Raw genomic sequence first — 21,267 nt, 5'->3', positions numbered from 1 at the left:
AATAGACTGTACTTGTCACTTATTTAAAGTAAATATCTTTTGGAAGTGTAGGTGTTAGAAAAAAATCTCTACTTTGCATTGTTGAACATCACTTAACTCTAGTGGCTTAAAGTGACGACCTCTTAAAGCAGCCTTTCTTTCGGCCCTAGCTTACAACGATAAAATAAGATTGTGGAGACTGGGGGATATAGCCTTGGGACTAGTGCTGAGGATCCTTGAGAAATCTTCACTGCCTCTGTCCCTTTTCTTGGAAGGAGATGTGATGTGTGATTGAGAGAAGAAAATCTGATAGGTGGGGGCACACGCCCAGAGCCAAAGCTGCAGGATGGAGGTCAGGTTGTTATGGCCACTTGGTGGGGACTCTTGGGAACACGGCTAGTGACATCCAAAGTCAGTTTGTTTTTATGAACCAGAAAAACATATCTGTGAGTGAGACATGGAGGGACAGCAGTTGTGGATCTTGGGTTTAAGTCCCCTCCCCTCATCCTAGCGGGACTTTTAAGGCAGCATTCTAGGGAAGGATTCATAAGAGCAACTTTTTCAATCAGAAAGGAGATGTGAGCGGGGTTTAAATGAATAACTTTTGCAAGAATGCTTATTCCTAAAGTCAGCAATGCAAAGCCTGGCTGTCCCTTCCCCCCTTCAACAATCGTGTCATTTTTTTTGGCAGTCAGACTGTGCTAGCCCTGAGAGGGACCGCGCTGGCCCTCTGTGGGCCACGAGGGCAAAGACTTTGAGGTGGGCATTTTTTTTTCTGGAGCAGACCACCTGGATTCGCTCAATTTCAGGCTAGGTCTGCACCTCCCTGGCCTCTCAGTACAGTCCCTTCTCTTGGCCAAGTACAGTTTGAAGTTTATAGAAATGCATTGGGAACTTGTATGTTGTTATTTAGTCACTAAGTTGTGTTCAACTCTTTGCAAACCCATGGACTGTACCCCGCCAGTTTCCTCTGTCCATGGAATTTCCAGGCAAGAATCCTGGAGAGGTTGCCATCCTTCCCCGGGGAATCTTCCCAACCCAGGGATCTAACCTGCATCTCCTGCATTAGCAGGCAGATTCTTTACCACTGAGCCACCAGGGAAACCCCTTGTGTGCTGTAGCACGACATTTACAGATTGGTAGTAGGGGCAGGAAAGTGAAAAGTGAAAATGAAAGTCGCTCAGTCATGTCCAACTCTTTGTGACCCCATGGACTATACGGTCCATGGAATTCTCCAGGCCAGATTACTGGAACAGGTAGCCATTCCCTTCTCCAGGGGATCTTCCCAACCCAGGGATCAAACCCAGATCTCCCTCATTGCAGGTGGATTCTTTACCAGCTGAGCCACCAGGAAAGCCCAGTAGGGGCAGGGGGTGAGGCAATTTGGCTGTCTTTAACCTCTGCATATAACCTCTTTAACTCATACATATTAGAATATTTGAATATTAGAATATTGCAAAAATCTCTATCTGAAATAAGATCTTCCATCTTGGAAAAACAGCATGCCTTACCCTTCCACTGCCCCAGTACCTCATCAGACCTAAACAAAGTCCATCTGCCCAGATAGGGCCAGACTAGACTGGAAATGATTCTGAAGCTCTTCCCAGACAGGCCAAACCCCCAAAGTCTCAATATGGCAAGAAGGCAATTATCCAACCCTGCTAAATACCCAGGACTCTGCTGGCTGTGACCAAGTGAAAATTTTAAGTGTTGAGTTTTAAAAGGAAAGCTGCCAATGGGTGTTCTGTAAATCATTTGTGCCAGCAGACTGACCCCATTATGTCAGCTAATCCTGGAAATACAGGAGGTAAATTTAAATCTTCTAGCATGAAGCACTTAATCAATATTCTAAATGTTTTCCTTGCAATTTATGCTAGCAGAGCAATGGGGTGCTTTGGCATCCCGTTAATCTTCTAGAGAAGAGGCGCTGGAGAGCAAGGCCAGGGTGGTGGGGTTTTGCACAGGCTGACTGCTGGGAGAGATGCTTATTCCACACCTGGCCCCTTGCATGGCGGACTTGTCCCCTGCACTCATGCCATGCTTGCCAGTGCTTAGAGCTGCCTTGCAGGTACCTCCTTTTCAGCTTGTGGATGACAGCCTAAGAGTTGCTTTGCTGGGAAGAGCACCAGCTTTGGAGTTGGTTGAACTTGAGTGAGGTTCCTAGCTCACTTCCCATTGCTCTCTGCCCTGGGGCATATTTCTTACTGTCTCTAAATGTCTCCTGTAAGTTATCACCCACCTCTGGGGTTTGTTGTGAGGATTAGAGAACCAGTGCCACTATGCAGAGGGCTCAGCGTGACTGGCCAGCCCTCTGCACTTGGAAGTGGCCACTGTTTCCGTGATTGTTGAGCTTTAGCTCTGGATCTTGGAGCCATACAGGAAGGTTGTTCTCTGGTTTGGGCTGGGGGTGGGGGAGGGGACGTGGATGAGGAAAGATGGAGCCCTTTAGGTTTTGCTTCCTTAACTTGCAAGAAGGGTTTGAACCGCATGATATCCTGCTGCCTCTACTATGTGGTCATTGTAGAATGTCCCAAGGAAGGAGGGGAAAGGGAGGAATATTCTGTGGACAGCAGGCCAAGAAGGAAAGGAAACCCAAGGCAATAAAGAAAGGACCTGGGATTAGAACTGTCTGAAGCTCCATCCCTCCATGCCCAGGAGTCTCGTGAGAGAACCACCTAAAATCAGATTCTCCGTGCTGTGAGCTTGGAGTCATGACAGTAGTCAGGTCTTGGTCCAGCCTGGGTGTCAGAGTAGGACTGTCTGCCCTAGGCCTTTGCCACATCTCCTTAACTAGTGCTGACACTGGGAAGAGGTGCCCCACTGCTAAAAAAGGAAGCACTCTTATTTGCTAAAAAGATAGTGTTTGAGAGCTAACCCTGCCTCTCAGCCTCAAAGACCAGGAGTTTGCAGTCTTTCCTCTTTCTACATTCCACCAGCGTTCTTATTTGCCTAATATTCATCTTTAAACTCAGTGTCTATTAATAGGTACACTGTTAATAACATTTGTGAAACCAGAATCAATGCAATAGCTCTCTATATTTAAAAAATCATTATATATATTAAAGTAATAAAAACGTTTTTTTATGCCACTAAATAATGTCCCATATGCAAGTGGTTCCCAAACCCCACTTTAGGAAACATTAAAATCTATTCATATGACAGATCCTAGAGCTATTTTCTTTGATAACTTGCATCACCTCTGCTTTTTATGGTTTTGTATTAATAAAGCAAATATGCAGATGGTTCTTTCAGTGAGTCAAGGACTATCCTAAGCACATTACATAAATATATATGCTATATGATGCTGGAAAAGATTGAGGGCAGGAGGGGAAAGGGTGACTGAGGATGAAATAGTTGGATGGCATCATTGATTCAATGGACATGAGTTTGAGCAAACTCCAGGAGATGGTAAAGGACAGGGAAGCCTGGCACCCTGCAGTCTATGGGGTCACAAAGAGTCGGACATGACTGAGCAGCTGAACAACAATATGTATGTGTGCATATATATATATATGTATATAAACTCATTCAATTTTGATTGTAACTTCATGAGGTTACTACTGTTATTCCCATTTTTCAGATGGTAGACCTGAGACACAGAGAGGCTTGATCAGGAGAAGAGACACTGAACAGCAGCCTATTTCTCCTCTGTGCATTTTTAACTGGCTATACTGTATAATATGTAAATCAGAACATTTTACCTTTTTGTTTCTGGATAACATTTTTCATTAAATAGAGACTAAATCAGTCCCTAAATTCTTGTTGAACATCTGGCAGATTGAGGTGCCAGACTGGTTCATAAACTAGCATAAAGAAAGGTAATGATGCTTATTCTGATGCCAACTGGTGTCCTGCGGAACAACTCAATTCCAACGCTAGCCCCCTGAGTTAGCACAGATGCTACAGGTTAAGCGCACAGTCCCAACAAGACTGCCCACTTCAGATGCCAGCCAAACTTCAGGGGTCTCCAGGCCACCTGCTTTTCTGACCAACTGGCTAAAAATTCAGTCGTGGAAACTTCCATAAAGGCTGTTCGGTGACCTCTTGGCTATGAACTGAAGAGTTCTGTAGGTCAGGCTTACTCAGTTTCAGCCCTGTTAATCTGTTGGCCTGGTAATGCTTTGCTGTGGGGGTTGCCCTGTGCCTGGTAGGTTGTTGAGCAGCACCCCAGGCCTCTGTCTTCTGGATGCCAGGAGCCCCTTTCCCCAACTGTGACAACCAAAAGTGGACCCACACAGTTAGCAAATGTCCCCTGCAGGACATATTCACCCCTGGTGGAGGACCACTCAGGCGGCTCAGTTGTAAAGAATCCACCTGCCAGTGTGGGAGACACAGAAGACTCAGGTTCAATCCCTGGGTCAGGAAGGTCCCCTGGAGGAGGGACTGGCAACCCACTCCAGTAGGAAGAATCCCATGGACAGAGGAGCCTGGCGATCTGCAGTCCATAGGGCCACAAAGAATCAGACACCAGTGAGCACACACACTCGCCCAGGAAATGAGAGCTGCTTCAAAAGCCCTCTTTCCTTTCTATTAATATGGGAGATGGCAGTGTGTGAGAGTCTTTTCAGGTTTCTTTCTTGTGTGTGGGGAGATGGAAGAGCAGACGGGTGCGTTGGACCAAATCTTTCTAAGTTGTGCCAGCAAGAGCAACAAAAGGGGGCTCTGGTGACCACCACATGCCCAATTTGCGACACTTAACTTCCCTTCAGAGTGAGGCCTGTGATAGAGTCCTAAGCGGTATTAACAGAAGTATTTGACCTGCTTCTCATCATTCAGGGACCTGCAGGTGACTGCGGCCTTTGGGCCTCCTCTGAGGCCTCAGCCCCTCTGAGTGATAATTTCACCCAGCCAGCATCCCAGATAAGTGCCCTGCTGGTGACACGTCAAAAGACTTTTACTCCACAACCAGAATGGATAGAAGTGTTTAGACCAAACTGCAGTTGGGTTTCTCCTGCATGGACTTTGAGGCTGGGGGAATTTTAGGAGGGGCTGGGACCCACTGGGATCGTGAGGCCCCTGCCAGACGGGTCAGCGCTGAGCCCTCAGCACATGTGCTGACTCTAGATGAGTGTGACTTCTGGGTGCCATTTCCCGGGCCTTATGTTTAAGGAAACAGTCTTGGTGCGGTCTGTCATTTGTGGCGCTTGGTGTATGGTTTCTGTGAGTTTGCCATCATTTCTGTGTAATGCAGAGTGTTTTCTAGCACCCACTGTTGTTTTGTGTGTCATTAAAAAAAAAAAATCCAAATTTTGGCTGCACCTGGAGTTTCCTTTGCAGAATGTTCTCCTGCTCAGAGTTTATGTTCTGGGAGAAATGAGCTGCGGGGAGTTGGAGGGGTGGGGGTGGTCTTCCCTTAGCAGAAGCACGAGGCCTCAGGGCCCCCCACCCCCTCGGCTTCTGGGTTCCCCCAGCAACCTGGTGACAGAGCTCGGGATCAGACTGCCAAGTGGCCCCAGGGCCCTGTGTGATGGGCCCAGCTACTCACAGCATGGAGACTGATAGTGACCTCCTGGGACTTAATCTTCCCAGTTTCAGGTGCCAGCAGATGAGCTCAGAGGGAAGCCGTATCCCAGAATCCACCCACGGTAGCCCCGGGAGGAAATAGGCTGTTGTAAAAACGCTTTTGGAAATAACTGCTTGTAGAGCGTTTTCAAAGCCCTTCATCCAGGAGAGTGCTTGAATTCAGAGTTCAGAATTGGGTAGGACTCTGTTAAAGCTGCCATACAGTCCAGCATGCCAGAATGCATCTTCAACTGTGTAGTCAAAGCCTATTGGAAATGGAAGCCTGCAGGGTAAAACGGGTACCAAAACACAGGAATTTCATCTTGGAGGCCAGGCTTCCTAGTAGGTGCCTATGCACATCACCCTGTCGCCGAGTGCAGTCTCATCCCTTGTGTTCATTTGCTGGGGCAGCCTTAACAAAGTACCGTAGATTGAGCAGGCAAGACAACAGAAATGTATTGGGTAGGGAACCTGAACAAACTTTTTGGCCAAGGCAGTCCTTCCCAAAGTGTTGGAGGCTGGAAGTCCAACATCGAGGTGTCAACAGGTTTGGTTTCTCCGGAGGCTTCTCTCCTTGGCTTGCAAATGCCTTTCCTTCTTTCTGTGTCCTTACGTGGCCTTTCCTCTGTGTGTGCACACCCTGGATTCTGTGTGTCCAAATTTCCTTTTTGTATAAGGATGCCAGTCAGATTGGATGAGGGGCCACCCTAATGGCCTCATTTTAACTTAATTATCTCTTTAAAGACCCTGTCTCCATCCATTGTCACCTATGTGACCACCCCACCGATAGTCATATCCTGAGATAACTGAAGGTTAGGAATTCAATGTATGAATTTTTGAGCCCATAACATAACACAGGTGGCAGGTAATCAGCAACAAAACATTTGACATTTTAAAAATCTCGCCTATGGAGTGACTTTAAGGGGAGAAGTTTGCTGTTATCATAAGCATTTCTTCAATCCCCAGGGCTCTGCTAAGTGTCCCCTGTGCAGCCTTTGAACATGAGAGGCTCTGACTGTTGGTGGTTCTGTGGTTGAAGGAATATGGGGAGAGGAAAGGCACCTCCCTAGGGGACCAGCTCTCCCGCGAAGCCTATAAACATCAGGTGTTGTCTGCCTTGCTGAATCCGATGCTATCAGATTTCGGGCTTCTGCAAATTTAATTCAAGTAATGATTTCTTTGTGATTGGCATATTTGCACGGTAGCTGACTTCAGTTCAACATATTGTTGGAATCCACAATACTGTAATTTAAGATTATTTTATCAGCAGTAAAGGGTTTTATAATTCATTTAAAAAGTTGTAATGGGCTTGAGCATCTTCAGTATAGTTTAATAATATGGCATTTTATAGCTGGCTGTAAAATTTCAGATTACGATTTTAGCAATTGCGCAATTCTATTTTATAGTTTAATAATTGTTCAAATGAAGGAGAGTGTAAAGTTCCTAAAAACCAATTTAATGACTGAGAAAAATAGCCCTTATCCAAATCTATTGTACACCTTTAATGAACCCAGATGTCACCTTTTCAACAAAGGCAGATCGGGACATCTATTTTTCTCAGCCACAAAGCCCTGCAAATTAAGCACACAGAGTACAGTGTCTCTGAGTTATAATTCCCCCCCTTTCCTCTCTTAAATCCCTAATCTCCTAGAGCTGGAATAAGCCTGTGGCCCCCATGGGGTGAATGGCAGCCAGGCCAGTAAAGTTTCAGTAGGAATAGGGGGTGAATTGGCTTTCTCTTAAGATTCTGCATTTTACAAATAGCCCCTGGACCTCACCACTTCAATCCCAACTCTTAACTCTAAGGAGTTAAGAACTCTACCAAGTCTTGTATAAATGCCTCCAGATAACCCCCTACTTCACCATTCTGTGGTGTAAGTGGCCACATGGGGAGCCCCATATTGTTACATTGCTCTGCTGTGCTTAGTTGCTCAGTCATGTCCAACTCTTTGTGACCCCATGGACTGTAGCCCACCATGCCCTCCTCCAGGGGATCTTCCCAAACCAGGGATCGAACCCACATCTCCCACACTGCAGGCAGATTCTTTACCGTCTGAGCCACCAGGGAAGCGCTCATAACCGTACACTTGGACACTATCATCGTCGTTTGGTCGCTCAGTCTGTCCGACTCTTTGCAACCCCATGGACTTTAGCACACCAGGCTTCCCTGTCCTTCACTATCTCCTGGAGTTCACTCAGACGCATGTCTATTGAGTCGATGATGCCATCCAACTGTCTCATGCTCTGCCGCCTCCTTCTCCTCCTGTCCTCAGTCTTTCCTGACAACACGGTCATTTCTAGTGCATCAGCTCTTCACATCAGGTGGCCAGAGTATTGGAGCTTCAGCTTCAGCATCAGTCTTTCCAGTGAATATTCAGGATTGATTTCCTCATTACACATAATAAAAGTGTTGGCATATGATATCAGGGAGAAGGCCTTGTGTCATGTCATCATTGGAATTATAGTTCATGTTATTGTATTTCTGGGGTTTTCCAGGGTATATCATCCCACCACTAAAGTAGTTAAGAGGTCCGGGGCCAGGTACCCAAACCTGGTAACCATGGAGCATGCAGAGCATACCTTGGGAATACCGTCCCAGCATCCTTGGGTGCAGTGTGTTTTTCTAGGGTTATAAAGGGGGTGGAGCTCTAGCTCAGAGCCCTGTTTCTGTTACAGAGAAATAGTATCAATTAGAGGAAGCCCTGTGTGGCTGGAATCCTTTCTCTCTGAGATGCAATCTGAGGGCTTGGGGCCCACAGCCTGTTTCTACTCTGTTATAAGCAGCCTTGTCTGTTCTGTGAACAGTGGGGAAGCTGACTCTGAACCGCCCACCTGAGAAGTAACAAGGGGAGCGGTCATCCACAGTGACTGCAGCCCATCTCCCACATCAGTTGGACATGATGCAGCCTTATCTCCTTTTCTGTCTCACACTCACGGCTCTAGTTGATTATTTTGTTGTTTAGTCCCCGAGTCATGTCCAACTCTTTTGCAACCCCATGGACTGTAGCCCACCAGGCTTCTCTGTCCATGGGCTTTCCCAGGCGAGAATACTGGAGTGGGGTTGCCATTTCCTTCTCCAGAGAATCTTCCTGACTCAGGGATCAAACCCGCATCTCCTGCGTTAGCAGGCGGATTCTTTACCAATGAGCCACCAGGAAAGCCCTGCTCTAGATAACACACCCTTCTTAGTCAGCTCCAGAGAATTTCTATTTGAAATTTGGTGTTGCTTAGGAGCAACATAAGGCTGTCCATTATCCAATGGCATTTGGATATCTTTTGCCGGTTCAGAGTCGTCTCAGCATTGATGCCACAGCTGAAGGGCATTCTTGCTGCCCGGGGACAGGCGTGTGCTGCAGGCTTCAGCTGCTATCTGCACTTACTCCCCACCGCAGCACTCGACAACCCCTATGTTATATCAGGGGAGGGTATCACTTAGTAATTCTGGATTCCTTTGGAGAGTCAAGGCAATGCCATCGTTTGTTTTTCTGCAAAACCAAGTTCACTTTCAGGTAATGTACCTCGATGCTTGACCATGCCGATGCTGGACAAGGGATCATGCAGACAGTATATCAAGAGTGGCATGGTTGTTTCTCAAAGTTGTGTTTTTAGGAAAAAGAGGCCATGTGCTTTGAAGTAGAAAATACTGAAGGACCAGACCTCTTGCTACAATAAAATCGGGCCTTCCTGTGTACTGTAGCAGACAGTAGTTTCAGCTCCTCAGTCCTTGGATTCATCGTCTGTAATATGGAGGAAATGTGCAGACCACCTGGGAGGGTTGTGATAATTAATCAAATTTAAATTCTTAAGCATAGTAACTGAGCCTCCAGCACAGTAACTGTTTATATCATTATTTTATCCTCTTGGTTCATCTTTGCTGACCATGAGACAGAAGGAACCTCTACGGAGGGACCATTCAGTGACTTTTATCCCAGAAGAATCTGGGAAATGAACGTGGGCATTGTACAGGGTGTGGACCCTGTGGAAGTGGGTCTCAAGTTGAAATAATTTCATATGGTCACCCATTTATGATGTGTTCTCCTAAACTTTTTTTTTTTTTTTTTTGGCTACTTTTCTCAAAAAGGGAGATTAACCACTTAAGGACGGGGAGGGGAAGAGTAGGCCCCCTCAGTGCATTCTGGGAAAAGCCATCAGGCCACCAGCACCTGTGGTCCAGAGGGCAGTGAGGCCGGCCCATCAGAGGGATAGTAATTCAGTAGTTGGACAATTGCTTAACCCAATTGCTGGGTAATAAACATGCTTAATAAAAAGGGATAGGGCGTCTGCACCATCTTGGCTATAAATATGTTCTCTTGTTCTGGGGAACCTACAAGAATACCTCTGAGCACACTTAGATCGCATCCTATAAATAAATCCAATTTCTTGTATCCCCTACTGACCTTTTATCCTTTGGACTTCTAACCAACGGTGCTTCCCTGAATAATAGACTGTGCCTTGTGTTTGAGCCGTGCAGCTCACTTGTGGGAGGAGACTGGCTCTGGTTCTCTTGAGGGGAGGTTCAATGAAGGGCTCCCCTCCCCTGCGTCCCTCCTGTTTGAGGCCCAGTCACATCGTGGATAAGGCTAGAGAGTGAGCTCAGGATGGTGGGTACTGAGAAGACATCGCAGAATTCTCCCCCAGGGCAGCTTTCCCCTGCCTGCCCCTTGGCTACAGGGACCTTAGGTGTGACCTGACAGATGGTCACCCCTGGGGGCTCTTGGGGGAGCAAAACCCACCAGGCCTGGCTTGATCTCTGACCCTTTGAGTTGATTCTAGGCTGCCTCAGCTGGCTCTGTCCATGGTGGCTGTGTGACCCCAGGCATCTTACCCTTATTATTCTAAGGGTTGATCTAAGGATTATGGGTGATAATAGGTAATGTGTACCCCGGTGGCTCAGACAGTAAAGAAGCTGCCTGCAATGCAGAGACCTGGGTTCGATCCCTGGATGGGGAAGATCCGCTAGAGGAGAAAATGGCAACCCTCTCCAGTATTCTTGCCCGGGATATCCCGTGGACAGAGGAGCCTGGTGGGCTACAGTCCATGGGGTTGCAAAGAATCAGACACAAGTGAGCAACTTAAAACTTCAGTTCACCCTGTCTGTCATGAAGTTAATACCCATGAGTTTTACATTCGAAGAGACTGAAATCAAAGAGATTCAAATCTCAGGACAGCCACTCAGAGCTGTGGAAACTTGGGCAGGTCCCAACCTCTCTGAAACCCCTGTGTCCTGATCTGTACCAAAGGGGAATGCCCCCCTCAGAAAATCATTTGAGTTCTTGGAGAGCATTCAGTAACATGTGGATGGAATCATTATCAATGGAGGTTGTTCTTAAGAGTAGCAGTCATGATCATCACAGTCATTATCAGTCCGCTTGGTTTTCCTCTATTTTCCAGAATATTTTTCTCTGGCTACTAAAATCACAGGTTTTTTTTTTAAGTTTTTCAGTTTTTTGCCTTTACTTTGTTTCTTGCTGCAAGAAGCAAGATAGAGCTGGGTGGCTCTATCTTGCCATCCAGCAAGTGAACAAAAGCCCAGGGTCCGTTCTGTCTCCAGACCTGGGTGTTTTATATCAAACCTTAGTTGCCACCATAAGTCACAGAATCATTACAGGGACACTCTCAGCTGCACATAAAGGCACAGGAGAATGAGAGGCTTAATAAATATTATCTGATGGTGATGAGGGCGCGTGTCTGATGAGATCGGCTTTATGCACTTCTCATCAGGGACCACGATGAATCTTTTCTGCTGCTCTCTGCACACTTGCGTTTCTGAATGCACATTTGAGAAAACAAATTCTTCCTTTTAGGGCTTTCCCCTCAGTCACTGTTACACCATGATCACTGAATATTGGCTCTACAAAGCTCCTCCCCCACCCCCAAACCAAAACGTCTGTTTCAAGCAATGTTTGGCATAATCTTCCTGTTAATTGGGCCTAATTTTCTAAAATGCAGCTCATAATTGCTTCTCGTCTGAATATTTTACTAATCAAGCAAGTTAAGCATGAATGAAAACACACGGTTTTCTGATGTAGTTGGCAACCTGTGTTTGCCCCAGCTTGGGGGAAAGCGAAATAGATGTAAGATGATCCGGTGAAGTTAGGGAAAGAAGAAAGGCCAGGCCGAGTGCCACGTTAAGCTCCCTGCTGTAGACAGTGTCTGCACACAGCGCTACTTGCCATCCTGCCATTAGTGTTAAATTACAAGCGCCAGGCTGCAGACATCCTTTTATGGTGTGCAGGAGACTGACAGGCCAGCCCGAGGGACTGCTTAGCTAATGGAGGACTGTTGATATATCTTACAGGACTGTAGCTCTTTCATCGCATTCATTTTTAAATCCGAGGAAACACAGAAGATCACGAGCCAGTTCTATTCAGTATCACGTTCACAAGGCAAATTAGCTGAAGCTTTTGCATTTTCCCCACCCCTGCCTGAATCCGAGAACACTCAGCATAGGGACCAGAGAAGAGCTCAGAGATCATCAACAGCAACTTGGATTTTTAAAAGCACTTCCAACATGAGTACCACGTTTGATTCTCACAACTCTGTGAAGTGGGCAGCAGGGTGTGGTTATTATAATTATAGATGATGGTTGAAAAGCCAGGACAGGACCTTCCTAACCTGTGTTCTTTATAGCATACCATATCAATCAAGCTGGTACCAGGAGTGAGTTCTAAATCATTCAGTTTAGAGTTCTCAGTCAATTCTAGAAGTTCTAACTGACCCACATTTAACCAATTCACCACATAAGCCATTCTCTTCTCCATTCCCCTGAAAACATCCGATGCCCAAGGCAGGCTGAATGCCCCACACTAGGGGCCTCTCTCCTGCTCACCTGGGCCCCTTGCTTTCTCCAGTGGAGATGCAAGCTTGAAAGATTCAGGATCATTTGTTCTCAAACCTTTAGGTGCCATTGTACTTGGTATTTTGCTTACTTATTTTAATTAAATAAGCTGACTACAGCATAGTTTAAATTCCCCTTGCATTGAAAAATGGCTTTGGATTAGGTGTAGGCCAACCAACAATAAAAGACTGAAAAAAAAAATTTATGTATATGGAAATTGTGCACTGAGATTCCCTGGTGGGTATCAAACAAAAGTCATTCCTGTTTTAAAGAAATGAAAACTGGATGTTGTAGATTGTAAATAATAGGTGTAGCTTAGGCAGAACATAAGCCAGGGAATTCCAGTCAGCAAACTCTTTAAAAAACTTTTCAAGGTGGCTTTGATTATGTATCCAAAAATCAGTCAATGCATGACATTCAATTTTTGAATTAAAATGTTTGATACAATATAGGCAATGGAATATTACTCGGCCTTAAAAAAGGATAAGATTCTGCAATATGCAATGATGTGAACAAATCTGGAGGACCTCATGATAAGTGAAACATCCCCATCACAGGGACAAATACTGCATGATTCCACTCTCATGTGGTATTTAAAATAGTCAAACTCATGGAAGCAAAGAATAGAATTTGTGTTTCCAGGGGCTGAGGGAGGGGAACATGAGGAGATGTTCAGCAGTGATGCAGGGTCAGTTATGCAAGATGAGTAAGTTCTAGAGATCTGCTGTATAACCTTGTGCCTGCCCATAACAGTGCTGTGTTGTACTTAAAAATTTAAGAGGGTAAATCTCATGTGAAGTGTTCTTACCACAGTGATTTTAAAAAAGGAGTTTCTAAATTTTAAAAAATGGATACAAATGTGTAATTTTAAAATGATTTAGTGAGTTTGCTCTTTAACTTAATTTCTCAAATGACCAAGGGCCCAGCGCCCAGTGCTGTCAAGTTAGAAAGTTTCTGCTCTAGGCTTGGCCGTGCACGCTAAGTCACTTCAGTCGTGTCCGACTCTTGGTGATCCTGTGGACTGTAGCCCGCCAGGCTCCTCTGTCCATGGGATTCTCCAGGCAAGAACACTGGAGTGGGTTGCCATGCTCTCCTCCAGGTGATTTTCCTGACCCAGGGATTGAACCCACATCTCTTATGTCTCCTGCACTGGCAGGCGTGTTCTTTGCCACTAATGCCAACAGGGATTGAATCTGCACCCCCTGCATCACAAGGCAAAGTCTTAACCATTGGACCACCAGGGAAGTTCCTCAGGCTTGGCCATAAACTCAACCTAAATTGCCATGTTACACTTGGAACAACCCACAGGTACCAAGAATCCAAGATCTTCTAGACTCTAGAACATGAATCCACATCACCTTCAAGGCTACCACACACAGACACACACACAGACACACACACACACACACACACGCACGCACGCACGCACGCAATCTGGCCTCATTTGAGTTTACTGCACTCTGGTTGTTGGAGGCCTTGTCTAAACAGCCCAAATGGGATCTGAGCCTATGCATTCTTGGGGTGAGGAAGTATGCCTTCAGGCCTCCAGTCTTCTCCCCACCCCCTTCTTATGACCGGCTTCAACCTGCCCAGAGCCTGCCAGACTAACTAAACTTGGCACCCAGTAAGCCTTCCGAAACCTGTACTGAGTGAAACATCTTTATAAGGTCTTCTTAGAGCTTAATATAATGAAAGCCTTTTGGCTGAGGTTCAGGTAATATGCAGACACAGTGTCTTGGAGGGAGTAGGTAGACGAGACGTGGTAGGAAAGCTGCCCAAGAATTATTTCACTCCCATCTCATTCGTACCCTCCTCACAGACCCTCCGCCCCATCCCAGCCCGTGGGGCTGGCAGAAATCGGCTTGGAGCAAACAGCCGAACATAGGCTCTGAAAGACAAACACCCAAACCCAGGGGCTCAGAGCAGACCTTATTTATGTGTCCACTTGTTTTACACGCTGACTTGACTACACATTATTCAGACCAGTGGTTGCAAGTGGTTGTTACTAAGTTCGTAGCAAAAGCAAATCACCCGGAAGGTGAGTTTCAAAACACAGGGACAGGGATTTTAGAAAGGCTGCCCAACTGCTTGTGACCTGACCAGAAATAAAACATCTCCTGCCTCTCCCAAAGTCAACAGGCAAAATCCGAAAAGCTGAAAAGTGTGCAGCTGGGCACAGGACCGTTACTTTGCTCAGATCCACTTCTTTTTTCTGCCTTCTTTGTTTGTGTAGAAATTAATTTGGGCACGTACGTGTCAAGTGCCCATACAGAATTGTTATATAGTAAAGTGTACCCATAAATGTCTATAATCGGGTGAATCCATTTTGTTAAAATGCAGTGTGAAAAATGAGAAAGTAATAACTGATTGCTCTGTTATCCTTCAAATAGGTACACAGCCTTCTTAGGCTTTTGTCTTATGAGAAAATATAAAATGTGCGGATTTAAATTGAGAAGTGGCTTTGAGTTCTGGACTATTTCAGAAAGAACTCATGCGATGGTCTTCCCTAGCAACGGTCCAATTTGTGCTGCAGAAGAGACTCATATGCTGATAAACTGGTATTGACAAGTGTGATAGATACAGCTTGGTACTTAGTGAGTGCTGGAGAGAAAAGTTGATTGCATTTTACAGTCTGTGTATTTCTCTGTTTATTGCTTGTATTCTGTCATTAAGCAAACAGGTTCTTAATATAGCAAATCTCTCTAATCAGTAAAGCAAGGGAGAAAAGAACCAGAAGCATCATTAATTATGACCATTTGGCTGCAGCCTGGGCAATCTGTTGCTGTTGGATTGAGCAACTTCCTCCAGTTTTATTTTCTGGAGGTAGAGCAGAAACTGGTTTTTCTTATTCATGGAGGAGAGTAGAGAAATGTTCTATGCCCTGATGGCTGACAGCTGCCTAAGAACCTGAGATTAAACACTGGCTTCTCTACAAAAATGGAGTCCTGGGACAGCAAAACCCAAGCTGCAAGTGGGTATGGTATTAAGTCTCCAGTTCTGTAAACAGAGCAAGTGTGCAACTCCAAAGCCTGATCCCACCCGAGGCTCCAGGAGAGCCCACTGTGGCCAGAATGCATGGGGCATGTGGTGCCTGATGAGTTAGCTTGACCAAGAATTATGGACTCTATGTATGTCTGAGCATTCTGTACAAGAAAGCAGTCGGCACCAGGCAGGCTTTCCAAATGCTAATCACAGGGTTAAAAAGCAGGAGAGTCATGGTCTGATTCCAGGTAACAGAGATTAATAGCATCTAATGCATTTATTAACCCTCTAGTGCCAGGGACTGACAGAGTCTAGTGCCAGCAATTACAGTGACATGGAAATTCTATTACGTGACATGCCTGGACTTGGGGATTACTGCCAGTGACAGTTTTATAAGACTGTTAGAGGGACAAGAGTTGTGAAGAGCCTAAAGACCAAGTTCCAGAAAGAGAGAAAAGCTACTGGTTTGTGGATGGGTTTCTCTAGCAGCCTATTCACTGTCTCAAGATAAAAACCTTGTTTTGGTGGTGTTGATTTTCCCAAGTTGGAGGCTTCTCCCATAACCACATATGAATTAGGTGATAGGAAACCCTCTTTCTAAAAGAGATTAAATAATTCATTTTTCAACATGCTGGAACTGTGGTTAAAATTGACTTTTAGAAAAACTGAAATCCATTCTCTTCCTTTGTATCCCCCCTTTTTTTTTAAAGAGAAAGATATCATATTTTAAAGCCACAAACTGTATGGTTTGGTGTCTAGATAGATCTAGCTAGTCAAGCTCTATGTTGGGCCCCTGCCTATCTGTCTTTCTTTCTTTCTTCCTTTTGACTGCTTCACACAGCATATGGGATCCTAGTTCCCAGACCAGGGATAGAACGGCGACCCCTGCATTGGAAGGCAGACTCTCAACCATTGGACCACTAGGGAAGTCCCCTGTCTTCTTAATAAGCAGGGCTTGGCAGATGGGATGTGTTCCATTATTTCACTCCTGCTTCTGTCAATTTGGGACTTGGAAATGGTGCTCTTCCAGTTTCTTCTACCTTACCTTATACTTTGCAAGGTCTCAGAAGTTTTTGTTGGCTTGTTTTGTTTTCAGTTTTCCTGGGACTGTCCCAATGTTCCTCAACTGAGGCCAAATGTTCAAAATATGTAAATAATCTTTGTAATAGTTAAAAGTGGGAGATGCCCTGTAACTAACTGTATCTGTTTGCATTGATCAGACCTGACTAGTAAGACAGTGATAGCTGATGTTTTAAAAAGCACTCAGGATTGTTGCCGTTGTTGTTCAGTCGCTAAGGCATGTCCAACTCTGCAGCCCCGGGGACTGCAGCAGGCCAGGCTCCTCTGTCCTCCATTGTCTCCCTGAGTTTGCTCAGACTCCTGTTTATTGAGTTGCTGATGCTGTCTAGTAATCTCATCCTCTGCCACCCCCTTATCCTTTTGCCTTCAATCTTTCCCAGCATTGGAGTCTTTTCCAATGAGTTGGCTCTTTGCTTCAGGTGGTCAAAGTATTGGAGCTTCAGCATCAGTTCTTCCAATGAATATTCAGGGTCAGTTGCCTTTAGGATTGACTGGTTTGATCTCCTCAAAGTCCAAGGGACTTTCAAGAGTCTTCTCCAGCACCACAATTTGAAAGCATCAGTTTTTCAGCGCTCAGCCTTATTTATGGTCCCAACTGTCACATTCATACATGACTACTGGAAAAAGCTTTGACTATACTGACCTTTGTTGGCAAAGTGATGTCTCTGCTTTTTAATATGCTATCTGGATTTGTCATAGCTTTCCTTCCAAGGAGCAAGTGTCTTTTAATTTCATGGTGGAAGTAACAGATTGCTCAGGCTTCTACAAGGGACTTCAAGAGCTGGATTTTCTTAAGTGGGCTCTGGATATGCATAGGGGAGATATCTGACCCTTGGTGGTCACAGGAGGGATTCAGAATGAATACAGGACTTACAAGCATGCACACTGCTAGTGCATGCACGGGTATAAATTCCCAGGCTCTGCCCCTCCACCTGCAGCTTATGAACCCTTACAGGCATTGGACACCCAGCTGACACCATTGAGTCCAAGCAGCAGACCACTGGCCCTCCAGCCCAGGTTTGGTGTGGGATTTTGAAAGATCTCATGTCTGTGTGCAATCTGATTCATTTATGCAGGTGTTATCTTCCTTCTGCCACCTAATCACATCACAGATCTTACTGTGGTTCTCATGAGGTTCTGGTGGAACTCAGGGTCTGCTCTGCCCTGCCTCTGAGGTTGTGAGGGTTTCCAGGCTCCCCCAACCTCTCGATGGGAAGCAGTGTCAACTCACTTAAGCAGAGTATTTAGAAGCTGGCGTATGTGGACAGCTAAGCTTCTGGGGTGCTGAGTGCTTCTGTGGATTGGTCATGGGTTTGACAGGAGAGAAGGCATTTTCTCAGAGACTCTGCAGAAGCCTGGTGGCATATGGTTACTTTCCCTCAGCAGTTCATCCAGTTCTGCCCACAGAATAGTTCTTGAAGCCAGATGAGCTTGAAGTTGCTGCCTCTAGCTTTAATGAAGCCATCGGGCTGCAGGGCGACAAGGCCAGAAGTTGACTATTTGCTTTAGACAGAGGCCAACAAGAGGCCCGCCTTGCAGGGAAGAAGAGCCCAGAGCCTTCACAGACTTGGAGTTGGTCTCCATGTATTTTCCTGTGTGATTTGACCAGTCATCCCAGCCATTCTCAAACAGAAAGAAAGAGCCTAGGAATTTAGACCAGGGTGTGTCTACCCAGTTGTACAACTGTAATCCTGTACACAGTTGAACCCTCAGTGACTAGTTGAGGACCAGAATTTACCTGTGTCAATGCAGAGTCCAGTTAAGAAAATTAGTTAAAGTAGCAACAGGGTTGCAAAGAGTCAGACACGACTGAGCAACTAAGCATAGCACAGCACAAAGACCTTTTAAACTCCGTTGGTGGTAGCCGCTTTACAATCACGTAATATAGATGGGCATTTTTTCTAATACATCAGCAGGTTCCTAAAGTGACTTAGAAGTGTAGCCAGTGAGTCTCTTAGATGGTGCAAACGAAGAGAAAAACACTGCAGGCTGTTGCTAATCATATAGAACAAAATAGGAGGGAAGCCCAACCAGCCCTTGGATCTCTTGGGGGGCCACTGCAGTCTAGGACACGGAGGTGTGGCTTAACTGTGGCAATAGCACAGAAGCAAACTGAAAGATTAATGTGTCCCAGACAAGTCACGCTGCCTTCTCCGCACGTTTTAGTGAACTTCTTAGTTTTGCAAAGGCCCTTGGCAGGGCTTTATGTCTCTTACAGATTAGGCGCTTCCCAGGTGGAGAAGGCAATGGCAACCCACTCCAGTGTTCTTGCCTGGAGAATCCCAGGGATGGCGGAGCCTGGTGGGCTGCCGTCTATGGGGTCGCACAGAGTCAGACACGACTGAAGCGACTTAGCAGCAGTAGCAGTAGCAGCAGGTGGCACTAGTGGTAAAGAACCTGCCTGCCAGTGCAGATAGATACTGGAGACGTAGGTTTGATTCCTGTGTTGGGAAGATTCCCTGGAGTAGAAATTGACAACCCACTCCAGTATTCTTGCTTGGAGAACCCCATGGACAGAGACGCCTCGCCAGCAGGCTACAGTTTATAGTGTTGCAAAGAGTTGGGTGTCTTAGTGAACTTCTTACTTATGCAAAGGTACTTAGCAAGGTTTTATGTCTTTTGTAGATTACCACCTAGAAAAGACAAGACAGAATGTGATGTTTTAGGGCCATTTTGGTGTCTGGCACAATTCCAGTTTTGAGCAGCAATAAAATGTGCAAAGTTCTACATATTATTCTTTATAGGTTACAATGCAGTGGACCAGATTTGCTATTAATATAGATTAAAAGTAGGCTTTTGAGGAAGGCTCCATCCCTCTTCTGATTTGCCCTCTGATCTTCTTATACGTAACATTTAGTGACCTTTGAACAGCCCAGGGGTGCTTCACAGTGTCTTTTTCTTGATGCCCGTTTAAAGGTTTCTATTTCATATTCACAGCTGGCATATGCAAATATAGGTAAAGATTATGATGCCTCCCAAGTAGCACTATGGTCAATAAATTACTCCTTGTGTGACTATACCATGATCTCAGCCTAGCACGTCTTCAACAAGTCGCAAAAGTTGTCCTGCAGCAGGCAGCCTGCCAGTGCATCCCCATAGAGCTGGTTGCCCAGATGCTCCTAGATTCATGTGTGATGCTTAACCAGGGCCATCCTGTTGGCAAACGAACTCTCTGTCTTTTGCTACCAAAGGGCTCCTGGTTTCAGGGGGAGGGGAGGTAGGAGGGTTTCTTTGAGTGGATTTGGGGGGCAAGTAGCGCATGAAGAGTCAAATATGCTAGTACCTCTGGGAGAAACACTGGAAAGCAGGAAAGAGCACGATTCCGTTCAGAAGTTTCAGAGGCCTGTATTCTAAATATTGACTACAACTTAGATCACTCTGTGACCCTGAATAAGTCACTTAACGTCTCTGCTCTCTAATTTGTTTTCCTTTATAAAACAAGAGAGCTGTATTGGGTCAGCAGTTTTTATTATAATTGAGCAATGGAGTTTTTCCTCTAACTCAATTTCTCAGGTAGAAACCCAGTGGAAACTTGTTCCATTTGTGAGACAATAGGGAGCTTAAAGCCCTCACAGCTCAGGAACTTATAACTGCCCAGGAAGCAGTTTTAAGATGGATAGATCTGGGGTCTGTGATACCCTTCACAGTTCTTGGAAGGGACCTGTCAAAGGGTCCCTGCCCTGTGCCTGAGCCCCCCAGCGCTGAATGGTTTACCCACCAGAAGGCAGGCCCAGGAGCCCAGGACCACATCCTTTTTGTCATATCACTGTATGCCAAACCCTGGAAAATTGTTCAGTAAGTGTTTGTGGACTGGAACAACTAATAAGCAAATGAACAAATACACAAGATTCGGGAAGACCTATCTCTATATTACTGATGAATGAGAATTTTTATTACAACATTTTTACCTAGAAGGCACTTCATAAACATTTATATTCAGAACTATAAATGAGTACAGATTGTAAATGACTTTAAAACTTTTTTTTTTTTGGTAACCTGTGCAGTGGCTTTGAGAGGGGGCAGGTACAAACTCAGGTGTATTTTGTCCAACACACCAAATTTTTTTTTTCACACCAAATTTTGAAGACTAAGTATGAAAGTTTAAAGAATGTAGAAAAGTATCTCATTAATCATCTTTTATACTGGTTACATGTTGAAATGGTAATATATTGAGTTAAAGAAAATGTCATTAAAATTTTCTTTACCTGTTATCTCTTTATTTATGGGATTAGTAGAAAAATTTTAATTATGTATGGGCTCACAGTTGTGACTCACATATTTCTAACAATGACACGGTCTTATACTGTTGATCATCAATAACTACTCTTCCATAATGGTTTAGTTGCTCAGTTGTGTCCATCTCTTTGTGACCCCATGGACTGTGGCCTGCCAGGCTCCTCTGTCCATGGGATTTTCCAGGCAAAAATGCTGCAGTGGGTGGCCATTCCCTTCTCTAGCTCTTCCATAGTATGTACAAATAATTGTGTGTGTTTGTCTTTTCCCAGGCACAGAAGCTGAAATCCAACATATCAGGCAGTACCCACCTCTGTCTTTCTGATGTAAGTTGTTTCTTTCTGAGTCTCCCTGCATCTAGAAACAGAGCCTTCGGGTCCCTAGAACAGAGTATGATGTGAAAGGGCTCAAAGACAACAAGGTTTCAGGCCCAGAAAAATATCCAAGTCTCCCTTAGTGTCCCTCTGCCCTTGCAGCCAGGCGCAGATGCTGGTGTACAAAGCAGCGCCGAGTGTGGGATCCTCATCTCAGAACTGGACCAGCACAGATACCATTGCCCTGTACCATGAGAGCCTCTGTGATCACAGTCACATGAGTTCAGCCGGCACAGAGAAGATACACAACACCTCTCACTGCTTACCAGATGTCCCCTA

General features: G+C 45.4%; 1 protein-coding gene across 2 annotated transcripts in view; it reads left to right on the top strand.

Moving 5' to 3' along the window:
* The window catches only part of GFRA1 (GDNF family receptor alpha 1), a 236,763-nt gene that overhangs the window by 207,225 nt on the left and 8,271 nt on the right, over window positions 1-21,267 (top strand). For both annotated transcript variants that reach the window (XM_040255146.1, XM_040255145.1), the window contains one exon: window positions 20,887-20,940. In XM_040255146.1, coding sequence (XP_040111080.1) covers window positions 20,887-20,940 — 54 coding nt within the window. The remainder of the gene's footprint in view (window positions 1-20,886; window positions 20,941-21,267) is intronic.

Source organism: Oryx dammah, unplaced genomic scaffold (genome assembly GCF_014754425.2).
Source record: "Oryx dammah isolate SB20612 unplaced genomic scaffold, SCBI_Odam_1.1 HiC_scaffold_14, whole genome shotgun sequence".
Taxonomy (NCBI): Eukaryota; Metazoa; Chordata; class Mammalia; order Artiodactyla; family Bovidae; genus Oryx; species Oryx dammah.
This window is presented reverse-complemented; position numbering and strand designations above follow the sequence as displayed.